Here is a 12290-nt window from a genome sequence, read left to right as displayed (position 1 = left end):
TTAAGATCATCACGTTGTTCTCTATTCAGGTGTTGTCAGTCAGCTAAGCAGTGACAAATGTGCCATCCATTTGCTTTCTCATATAGAGAGAGCCTGATTAGTGCAGCTTGTAAATGCACGCGCTAACGGTATGAAATAGGTCTCTAAGTCGCTTTCCGTGTCTACCAGTGTCTTAAATAACCATTATATCATTGATGGAGTCATTGAAGTATATCTTAGGAGTTAAAGTTGCCTTAAGATTTAAACTAGCTGTATCTTGACTATGTATCTATATTGTTTCTCATATATGAATATGAACTGCTGTTCTGCCTATTGAAGGCTGTACTGTAGCTTGGGGAAAACCGTAATCACTATCTTGAAATGTAAAGGTAAACTAAGCAATAAAGTCAGAATATATTCATGAATGGTAATACTTTCTTAAAATACAACAAAGGGAGCTGTGTGAAACTGATTCCCATACTTGAAAAATATTTATGAGAAATCATTTTGACTGATTTTAATGTGATGACAGCTAGTTTTAATCATAACCCCTTCCCTAAATTAAAGCATAAATGTAAAAAAATCTTTTAAAAGTCCTTCACCAGTAAAGATGCATAAAAATCAGAGAGACCAAAGCTGAAGCAAAAGCTCTAATGCCCTTTTAGCCTATGTTCTCACTTTAAATTCTATGCATCTTTATTGATGTGGAGTTATAAACTTTGAAACTCTCATCATAGATCTATGATAGTCCCTGAGTTTGGGGCATTGGGCTCAATTTTTTTATAGATATATGTTTGCAGTTATTGGTAGTCTGCAATTAGAAGCATCAATAAATGTCATAACTAATAGTTGTTAGCTTCATTTTTAATGAATATTTGTGGTCACCACATACTGTGAGGTACTGCTTAGGTACTGGTTTCAAGGGCTTCATTTAGTGTTTCAGATCCACCAGGACTAGCCTCTAAGGGATATATAGAGAATGTATATAACAGCCGTAGGTTTTCTTGTCTGGTATGGGAGTGTTTTTAAAAAGTACACATAGATTTTTTTTTTTTTTGAAGTTTGGCAGTTTGTTACAGAATACATTTATTTTAAATATAGAAAGCATGAGATGCATCATATTAGGGTGGCAACTCAATTTATGTGTGGGATGTTTAATTGAGAGATGTTATTTTCAGTCCCCTTCTTTTGTGAGCTCTGCTGTGAACTGCAAACTGTGTGCATGTGTATAAAAGGTTAAGAGCCCGGGTAGCTGAGTGGGGTGCCATGCTGTTAGCAGACGACGAAAGCAGTATTACCCACCAGGTGCACGCCGTCAGCTGTGTAGAAGATTCCATCTTCATGGAGTCATCTCACGGTCCACTTTTTCTTGAAGCCAGGTAACATTTCCCACAACCAGTGGGTTGGCCTTTGAGTTTTTCCAGCTGGAAAAACCGAAACCTAAGAATTTTCTTCCCTAACTTTAAATAAATAAATAATAAAACATTGCCTGTTGGAGGAACTAACTCACAAGGTGGAATGGACCTGTGTTTTTATCACTTCGCTTTATAAAATAATACTTACGTCAGGAGTGATTTTTTTATTTTTTATTTTTTTTAGGAACTGGGGAGAATAAGATATTGGAGCGCTGTGTGTTGTTTTGCCATGGTGATAAGCATGGAGCACTCTGGCTTGTATTATAGACTTGTTTCTAGGATGTGCAGATTGCATTTTGTGATAACTAATCTGATCATCACTCTTAGACTATTACTGAGGCAAAGTCATTGCTTACAATTGATGTTCTTGGCTCTTAACTCTTGCATATGTCAGCATCTTGGTCTTTTAATGATGTCTGACTTTTGCTTCAGATCTGTGTGTTTTTTAGCTGCAAAATAACCTGAACTAGAAAGTCTCCTTAAGCTCTTAATTCTATAAGTTTTCTACATTTCCTCAATTATGTTCCTTTAACTAAAACTTCAGGGACACTTGAATAAAATATTCCAACTTTTGCTTTAAAGTGTTATCCTCTCTATGGTAAGCTGTCATACTTGAGACTCTTGAGGGTGCTTAGCAGTGTCATTAACTGAGCATGCTCACAAACTCAGTTTGTGGTACAGGCTGTCCCTGTTCTTGTCATACATTGTATGGCTTCTTTTCTGTCATTTACCTTTCGGTCCATCATGTTACATTATGTCCTTTAGTTGGTACCATTGTCACTGCCTGTCTGACTAATACCAGGGTTGGTTTTTGTTTTGTTTGTTTTTAATATTATTTCTTTAATCATCAGTAACCCAATTAATGCAAACTGGTAAATTTTCCCCATCCTCTTTGGGATTTAAAAAAATATTTTTGGTAAATTTTTAAGGGGGTCAGTGTTTCCAAAGTTGACTTTAAGCATTGCTCTTAGAAAAGTATGGTCACTTGTCACTTAACTGCTTACAAGATAGCTTTCAATCCCTGGGGACAAGAAATTGCATATTAAGTTCCATGAAATTAACTCTCAGAATTGTGAGATCTCAGTTTCACCTCTCATGTTGAAGACTGTGGTGGGATTAAAAAGTAGTAGGTTGATTTGTCTACATTCTCTACATTCCATGTGAAGAAAATGTCTAAAATTTTAGAGCTGTTATCTCCCAAGTAGTAGCTAATTGTAAAGACATTCATCTTTATTAATGCCTACATTATGTCTTAAGATAATGATTATCTAAGCAATGTACATGTGGCTATATTGATAAATGTTTTTGGTAAGCGTTATTGTATGCAATTAGCTTGACAAGTGTGCTAATACTTCCCTAAAAGTAGACTATTAATGTAATTGGCATTTTTCATACTAATCATGTTTCAAACATTAATTATATTTTCTGACTACAGGCACGTGACACAAGCTGACCTCAAGAGCTCCACGTTTTGGCTTCGAGCAAGTTTTGGTGCTACTGTTTTTGCAGTTTTGGGTTTTGCTATGTACAAAGCATTGTTGAAACAGCGATGATTAAAAAAAAAAAATACTGGCCCTACCAAAAACAAATACTTTTATGTATTTATGTATGCTTTAAATTCTGCTAGAAATATTGAGATATTTATACATGCAGAGTTACTTTATTAATATTTGTAATTCATGCATAAGAGTATTTTAATGATAGTTATAACTGCAGTATTGGCTAGCATATGGAAAGAAAGAGCTTATCAGCCAAACTAAAATGGCTAAATCTCAGAGGCCAAAAGGGAATATTTTGTAAATAATGTACATATTCAGGCAAGATATGGTCTCCCAAACTGAATTCTAGAAATGATGTTTCTAGATGTTTCTACATGGTATTGTTAGTGTTCGGTTGGCTCACTCTCCTGGGTCTAAGTCAGCTCAGAGATTGTATTTACTCATGAATCAGTTATTTATTTCACATTTTACTCAGAATGATCCTTTGGGTTCTTTAAAGAACATGAGACCCAATTTGCCATTTTCTCTCCAGTTTTTTAGAAACCGATGAGTCATGGTCAGCTCACACCTCTCTTTCAGTCACTCGTGGTAGGCCAGCCTTGAAGCTGTTGTGCAATCTAGGAAGTTGCATAGCTGAGTGAAGTGCTTCTTTAAGGAAGGAGTGAGTTAAAGGCAGGTAGCTGGGGCGTTACCTAAATGATTATGTTGCTTCCTTTGTCTGTATGTGGATTTTATAGCCCTTTCAATCAAATGAGAAAAAAGATTTGTATATTATCAATGTTTTTAGTTTAAATAAACAGTCACCATTACTACTATTGAATTTCCTCCCCCAGTGTACATCATTCTATAACGGCCGTGTCTATTATAGTGTGTTACCGTAGCTGCATGTGTCATAAAGTGTTCTATATCTGGCTAGGATAACCCGGAGGCAGCACTTTTTTAAATAGTAAAATAAATCAAATGACTATAAACTCTCATGATAAACCTATTTTTTTCCATCATCAACCTTTTCGAGTATTTAAATAAATAACTGCTGTGTACCGTGATCTTGAGTTTTTTGTCTTACTGAAGTAAATATTTCTGTACGAATGTGAATGAAATCCTCTGGTTTCTATCTTTCTTACCTCAAAAATTATTTTTTGTTCAAGATAATACTCATTAGGAAAGAAGATAGTATGATTTGTATATATAAGAGGGAAGTCTTTTTTTTGTTTTTTGTTTTTTAAAGATTTTATTTATTTATTCATGAGAGGTAGAGAGAGAGGCAGAGACACAGGCAGAGGAAGAAGTAGGCTCCATGCAGAGAGCCCGATATGGTACTCGATCCCAGGACTTCAGGATCACGCCCTGAGCTGAAGGCAGGCACTAAACTGCTGAGCCACCCAGGGATCCCTGGAAGTCTGTTTTTTAAAGTTGTGGGCAAACCTGTTCTTCAAGAAGGCCAGTTGTTTTCTCCTGCATGTACCTAACACGTGTGGTTTCTGCTGGGACTTACATGCTTATCTGCTCCTCTAACATGGATTTTTTTTTCCTTTTCACTGTTCTGATGGATGTCTAAAGATCACAGTCCCTGAGCAGCTGGTAACAGCATAATTTACAAGCTATACACTTGTGAAATAATCTATGCCGTATTTAACTGCATACTTCCTTGTCCCCCCACCCCATTTCCATTCTAAATTTGAGGAAAGGGAAAACTAAGCAAAAATCTCATGACTCCTTATTTTCATTTTCTTCGAGTCTCCTGTTTACCAAATATATTTGTCAGTTACACAGCTTCAAAGGACAATTACTTCTTTCTTTCCAGGTTCTTCCCTGTTCAGACTCAAATATTATTTTTTTTAAGATTTTATTTATTCACGAGAGACACAGAGAGAGGCAGAGACACACAGGCAGAAGGAGAGGCAGGCTGCTCACTGGGAGCCCAATATGGGACTTGATCCCAGGACTCTGGGATCATGCCCTGAGCTGAAGGCAGATGCTCAACTGCTGAGCCATCCAGGCGTCCCTCAAATATTATTTTAAATGGGTACGCCTCATAGATTGATATGTCTATGAGAAACAGAGGAAAGAAAGTAGTTTGCTAAGATGTGAAAAGTGACATTTGTATATTTATTAGACTTTTCTCTCTTAATCTTTTCATTTGAAGCATGTGTGATTGACAAGAAAGCCGGCAGTCGCCCCTTCTCACCTGTTCTTGACCTGCATCCCCTGCTACGCTTAGCAGCCTTCCTGTACTGGCAGCAAGTGCAGGTGGGGTAGGTTTGCGGAGGGAATACTCCTCCCTGCTTTCTCCTCTGTAACCTACAGGTTTACACATATATTTTCTTCATTTCACATTCACTTTAGGGATCAGTTAATGTGGGGAAATATGTGAATAAATATAATTTTCTGCTGGCTTTTACAGTTTACTCTCAGAAGATACAAGCAGTGAGCACTAAGAAAAATGAGGGAAGTAGGAACTTGAAGATTAAAAGACAATCTTTGACTTTGCGTCAATTGCATTATCTCTTAGAAATTGAGAGGTTGCACTCTCTTAGTTATTATAGCTGCTTGCTATAATATGTTTTTTGAAGATTTATTTACTTATTTACTGGGAGGGAGAGGCAGAGAGAGAGAAGGAGAGAGAATCTCAAGCAGACTCCCCTCTGAGCATGAGCCCAACAGCACAGGGCTCAAACTCATGACCTGAGCTGAAATCAAAAGCTGGACGCTTAACCAACTGAGCCACCCGGGTGCCCCTGCTTGCTACAGTATTTTAATGAATAGTGAGGCAGTCATGTGCAGGAACATCACTTGGAAGGTTTGTAGTCCTATGGCATAATGTAGTAATTTAGCTTTATCTAGCACATTAAGGATCTGTTGCATCTTGCCATTCATATGTCTTTCTCTTTCACATTTGACTAAAAAATGAGTAATGTCTCACACTTGCTAGAACTTATAAATGCTATAGTAGGAGTGGGCTCTGGTGGGAGGCACATAACCATTCTGAAAGGACCTGTGAAAGAAGCAGTGGGAGGGCTGTGGGTATCTATGTATATCTGTACATCACCCATCAGGGGAAAGCACCAAAGAGGAGACACTGATGAGCCAGTCCTGGATGAAATGAGAGTTTTTCTGACCTGAGGGAAGGCAACTGAATAATGAATAGGAAAGGGAAAAACGGGATCCCTGGGTGGCGCAGCGGTTTGGCGCCTGCCTTTGGCCCAGGGCGCGATCCTGGAGACCCAGGATCGAGTCCCACGTCGGGCTCCCGGTGCATGGGGCCTGCTTCTCCCTCTGCCTGTGTCTCTGCCTCTCTCTCTCTCTCTCTCTCTCTCTCTCTGTGTGACTATCATAAATAAATAAAAAAAATTAAAAAAAAAAAGATATAAAAGATATCTATCTTTAAAAAAAAAAAAAAAAAAGGAAAGGGAAAAACAGAGGTAAGTGCTCAAACTCTGTGGAGAGTATAAATCTTCCCTGGGGGATCCCTGGGTGGCTCACCGGTTTGGCACCTGCCTTCGGCCCAGGACATGACCCTGGAGTCCCAGGATCAAGTCCCACATCGGGCTCCCTGCATGGAGCCTGCTTCTCCCTCAGCCTGTGTCTCTGCCTCTCTATCTGTGTCTCTCATGAATAAATAAATAAAATCTTAAAAAAAAAAAAATCTTTCCTAAAGGCCCTGAGAATTCAACTGGTATTAGCCTTGGTGCCCCTTTTGTCTGAGTTGTACTAGTAAAAGTTAACATGAAAGTATCTTTAAAGTACATGTACAAGGGGCACCTGGGCTCAGTGGTTGAGCATCTGCCTTCGGCTCAGGGCGTGATCCCGGGGTCCTGGAATAGAGTCCTGCATCGGGCTCCCTGCAGTGAGCCTGCTTCTCCCTCAGCCTATGTCTCTGCCTCTCTGTCTCTCATGAATAAATAAATAAAATCTTTAATATATATACATCTATCTTAAAAATGAGTATGTGACCAAGTTGTCATTTTTATTTGGCATCATCCTTTAAATTTTAATAGTCCATGTGCTTTTCGGAAGCTGACTTGGGACTAGGTACTTTTTGGAAAATAGGACGTCAAGATGCTAAATTTATTTAATGTTTATGGCATGAGACTGCTCCACACAGATAGCCTGACTGTTCTAAAAACCCTGATCTCCAGATTTCACAGCCCCAGTAACCCACTTGTTAAAAACTCTAAGCTTGCAAGAGATTCTTGTCTTTTTAAACTCTGTTTATCAAAAGTCCATCTGTGAGAATGAATGTGTGTTAACTTGTTTGAATCTCAGCTGTGTGGAAGTCTCTGACCTGTGAGGATCACAGTTACAATTCTGACATCCCTTTAGTGAATCCCAAATTCAAAAACTCCTGTGGCATACTCAAACGATTCAGAACACTTTTCCTAGTTATTTTTGGTTCAGAAGTTATGGACACCTTTACCAGAAAGCAAGATTTTGACATCATTAGGAAACACTTACTAACTCCATTACGCCTTTCCAGTTCCTGGATGTATTTTCCAGTGATAGTGTTTTTGCTCTGTAGATTTTATCTTTTCCTTTAGCACAGACAGTTGGAAAAGTCAGTGAAATTGAGAGGTTGCCATTTGTTCTAGGACTGAAAGCTGAATGTCAGATGTATACTCATAAGGAGGCATTGCCAGTATTACCTTTGTACATATGCATGGTAAAAATCCAGATTCCATAAGATCACTTTTTCCTCTTTCAGGATTTTCCTATTCATGGTTTATATTTAAGTCTTTTATAATCAGGTACTCCTTGGAAGTTTTTATTTTTAATTAATTAAAAGATTTAATTTATTTAGGGAGGCCTGGGTGGCTCGGCAGTTGAGCGTCTGTCTGCCTTTGGCTCTGGCTGTGATCCTGCCTATGTCTCTGCCTCTCTCCCTCTGTCTCTCAAGAATAAATAAATAAAATCTTAAAAAAAAAAATAAAAAGGCAAAGGCAGACGCTTAACCACTGAGCCACCCAGGTGCCCCTGGAAGTTTTTATTAGAATGATGTGGGTATATATGGGGTAGAGTAACATGGGTCACAAACTTTTTCTGTAAAGTGGCAGATAGTAAACGTTTGAGATTTTGCTGCTCCTCTATCATAACAGGAAAGCAGCCACAGAAAACAAATGGGCATGACTGCATCTTTTTCTTTAAAAATTTTATTTTAGAGAGTATATGCATGTGAGCAGGGGGCGGGGAAGAGGAAGAGGAGAAGAGAATCTCAAGTAGACTGTGCCAAGCAAGGAGCCAGATATGGGGCTTGATCTCACAACCCTGAGATCATGACCTGAGCTGAGAGTCAGGCACCCCACCATGACTGCATTCTAATGAAACTTTATAGGTACTGAAATTTGAATTTCATATCATTTTCATTTGTCAAAAAATAATTTTTGTTCTTAACTTTTAACCACTTAAAAATGTAGAACCTATCTTAGTTCAAGGGCTGTACAAAAACAGACCTTGGGCCAGATTTGAACAACACTTCGTGTAACTGATGAAAGTATAGAAATAGTGCATAGCAGCTTTTACTGGTAGTTAAAAAAATTTACCTGATTGTTTTGAAATTTGAAAAGATAGACTAGGAAGAACTTGAAAGTATTGTAGTCATGTTTTATTTGTAGGGAAACTGAGATTGGATCTGTAGGAGGTGTTTGATTTGTTTCACTTTCGCCGATGGTATTGTATTGTTCATCAGAACATAGTGCTCCAGCTGGGCAGGGGCTTACCTTCAAGGCAGTGTGGCCTAAGCACGTAAAGAGGACATCTGTTTCCCTTCCTCTGAGCACTCACCTGGAGCTATTTTTTTGGTACGTTATCCATGTTTGTTTTCACTTGTGCAATTGTATAATTGCACACCTGAAAGGTAAAAGAATCCCACAAGAGAGGGGTGCCTGGGTAGCTCAGTCACTTAAGCATCTGCCTTCAGTTCAGGTCATGATCTCAGGGTCCTGAGATCACCTGTGCCAGGCCCCCTGCTCAGCAGGCAGTCTGCTTCTCCCACTCCCTCTGTCCACCACTCCCTCCCTCACTTGTGCACCCATTCTCTCAATAAATAAAATCTTTAGGAGAAAAAAAAATCCCACAAGAGTGTTTACTTTGACCTCTAGTTTCCTGGGTGATCGATCCCCTTGTGTGCATGACAGTGTGATAATACTTCTCATTTCTTTAGATGTTAGAGGCAAAATTTCAGAGCTAAAATAGACCAAGATATCATCCGTCCAACACTATACTTTTATAGAATCAACTGAGCACAAAGAGTAGGAGCAACTTATTCAGAGCCCCTCTATTAGTCTATGCCTGAGCTAGGTCTGGAACCCAGGTCCTGACTGACTCCCAGTCAGCTCTCCTTCCACGGTAAGAGCCAGCCCTTGACAACTCGACTTGATTTTGTACCGTTAGTAAATTTGCAGTATGTTCAGTTTTAAAAGTCAGGCCTAAGAAGAAAGAAAAAACCAATAGCGTTTTGACATTTCTGTTAGTAAGAAGGGTTAAAGTTGGCAAAGCAAATTTTCTGGAAGACTTTCAGTTCCTCAGGCATATTGCCTTCGCTTCTGGTAGCTGTCAGTAGGTAATTGATGGTGTCTATTTAGAGGAGTGCCGGTTTGGCGGTTAGGTTTATTTCAGGGATAGATTACTGAGGGAAGTAGGGCTGTAACCACTCTTTTAAAAGAACTGTGTATGATTTTTGTTTAATTGTTCTTGTTGATTTTGAAAAAAAAATGCTTTCTCTTTTTATTTATAAGTAGAGAAGTACCTTGGAACAGAGGCTTTACTAGGATAACATTTTGTCACTCACTTAACTCTTTTGGCCTCTACTACTCTGATCTGCCTCTGGGACCTCTGTGATTCCAGCCTCCTGCATCCCAGCCACTTTTGAGTACCATCTAGACCCGAAGTGGCTGAGTACACACATCCAGTTACTCTTTTTTTTTTTTTTTTAAGATTTTATTTATTTATTCATGAGAGACATAGAAAGAGAGACAGAGACACAGGCAGAGGGAGAAGCAGGCTCCATGCAGGGAGCCTGACATGGGACTTGATCCCAGGTCTCCAGGATCAGGCCCTGGGCTGAAGGCGGCACTAAACCACTGAGCCACCTCAGTGGGCACTGGGCTGCCCTCCAGTTACTCTTTTTACCGCTTCCCTCTCTGATCTCTTACTTTCCCTCCCAGATTCTTGAAGTGTGGTCACAGGGCTTGGGAACTTGTAAGGAATAATTTTCAGGCCCCATCCCAGACCTACTGACTCAGAAACTTGGAAGGTGGGGTCCAGCAAAATGAGTGCTCACAAACACGCCCCCACATACACACCCTGCCCAGATTCTGATGCATGCTGAAGTCTGAGAACTGCTCACTGGGTCTGGAGGCAGTCCAGGTAGTTCAGCACACAGTCTTTCCCTTCACAGAGGTTACAGCACACTTGGATAACTAAGTTAATGGTGGTTAAAATTATTTTCCAGTAAAATCGTTAAAAGTGGGGGACACCTGGGTGTCTCAGTCAGTTGAGCACCTGCCTTCAGCTCAGGTCATGATCCCAGGGTCCTGACATCAAGCCCTGCATTGGGCTAACTGCTCAGTGGGGAACCTGCTTCTCCTTCTCCCCGTGCTCATACTCTCTTTCTCTCTCTCAAATAAATAACATCTTAAAAAAATAATTATTTTCCAACAGAGTAATTAAATCATGTGTACATTAAAAAGGTTAGCAAACCTATGCCATTCTTTCCCATTCATGATAACATTCAAATCTGAAAGTGGTTGACAAGGCCCTACAGACCTGACCCAAGGCCCTACAGGGCAAATTTGCACTCTCACATCTGACTACACTCCAGAGATTCCTCTGTTCTACCAATGCACCTCACTCACTCTCCATTGGACACTCTGCAGATGCTCCCTCTAAAACCCTGTCTTCCAGCTCTTGTCCTGCAGGTCTCAGGAGGATCGAGGCCAGGCTGCCAATGTCCCGGATCTGTTCACTCCATCCCCCTGCTCGCAGTATGGCTTCCCAGCCCTCACCTATGTTTTTTCCAGAGACTGTCTCTTTACCCTCTCTAGAGGCTCCATTAAAGGGTGTAAGCAGGGAAGGGAAGTATTTGGCAGGTGTCTGCAAATTGCGCTTTCCTCGACCGCCAAGGAACTGAACCTGGAACAGCTGACCCGTGTCCTTCCTGCCTGGCTCTGCCCTGCTGACCGTGCACCAAGCTCAGATCTTTGCCCCACGTGCCTCACACCTGCCTACTTTTAACTTAGATTACCCAGGAGGATATGTGTCCATTTCCTGTGCTTTTTTTTTTTTTAAGATTTTATTTATATATTCATGAGAGACACAGAGAAGCAGAGACATAGGCAGAGGGAGAAGCAGGCTCCCTGAGGGGGATTTGGGACTTGATCCCAGGACCCTGGGATCACCACCTGAGCCAAAGGCAGATGCTCAACCACTGAGCCACCCACCTCACCCCATCTCTTGTGTCTCACTGAATTTTCTTGAATTACACAATCCTTTCTGGAGAAGCAGCTGTATTCAGTCACCACTGCCCTTGTGGAGGTACTGACTAGCAGCTCTAGAATCTAAACAGTCTCTTTGTGGTATTGGGCATTCACTAGGTTGCAAGTGCAAGAGTAAAAAGCATGGACTTAAGAGGTAGGGCCTGAGTTTGAACCTCAACTTTGCCATGTTCATTGTGCAAATTGCTTGACTTTTCTGGTTCTGTCCCCCTTCTATTGGGATTATTGTGCACATTCACTGAGATCCGTCCCTGATTTTTTCTTTTTTAAAGATTTTATTTATTTATTTATTTATTTATTTATTTATTTATTTATTTATTTATTTGAGAGAGAACAGAGGAAGTGGGGGAGGGAGAAACAGACTCTTCACTGAGCAGGGAGCTTGATGCAGGGCTCCATCTCAGGACTCCAGGATCATGACCTGAGCCAAAGGCAGATGCCTAACTGACTGAGCCACCCAGGCACCCTGTCCCTGTTTTTTTTCCACCTTCCTCCTTCCCCAAGAGAATAGGAGCTCTGTGTCCCCCACAGCAAGCACCACTGAGTGGCAAGGCTCTGCTCCTCCTACATGTGAGCAGAGCTCAACTATTGCATCTGGGAGAGCTGGAGAGGCCTGGGTGACAGCCACATTTTTTTCCTGTGTATATATGAGAAATATTTTGACTAAGTTGTCTTGAGTATAAAATGTCCCTTAGCCCCCTATTGCCTTGGCAAGTGGCACAAATAGCTGAATTTCCTATCTTGCTGGCTATTTCCGCTTTTTTCTGTCTCTTGCTGGCTGTTGGACCTCTGCTGAACCTCTAACGTATTAGTATAACCCAACGTTCCATCCTGAGTTTTCTTTTTTAAATTTACTTACTTACTTGTTTGTTTGTTTGTTTGTTTATTTATTTATTTATTTATTTATT

The 12290-nt window shown here is 40.3% G+C and overlaps 1 protein-coding gene across 11 annotated transcripts in view; it reads left to right on the top strand.

Moving 5' to 3' along the window:
* The window catches only part of RHOT1 (ras homolog family member T1), a 63779-nt gene extending 59840 nt beyond the window's left edge, over positions 1-3939 (top strand). For 4 of the 11 annotated variants that reach the window (XM_025476500.3, XM_025476502.3, XM_025476501.3 and 1 more), the window contains one exon: positions 2830-3939. In XM_025476500.3, the coding sequence (XP_025332285.1) occupies positions 2830-2947 (118 nt within the window). In that variant the 3' untranslated portion in view covers positions 2948-3939. The other 7 variants (XM_025476498.3, XM_025476499.3, XR_003147156.3 and 4 more) reach the window with 4 other exon arrangements.
* The last annotated feature ends 8351 nt before the right edge of the window (positions 3940-12290 follow it).

This window comes from Canis lupus, chromosome 9 (assembly GCF_003254725.2).
Source record: "Canis lupus dingo isolate Sandy chromosome 9, ASM325472v2, whole genome shotgun sequence".
NCBI classification, from domain to species: domain Eukaryota; kingdom Metazoa; phylum Chordata; class Mammalia; order Carnivora; family Canidae; genus Canis; species Canis lupus.
Note: the sequence above shows the minus strand (reverse complement) of the source record. Positions and strands in the feature narration are given on the sequence as shown.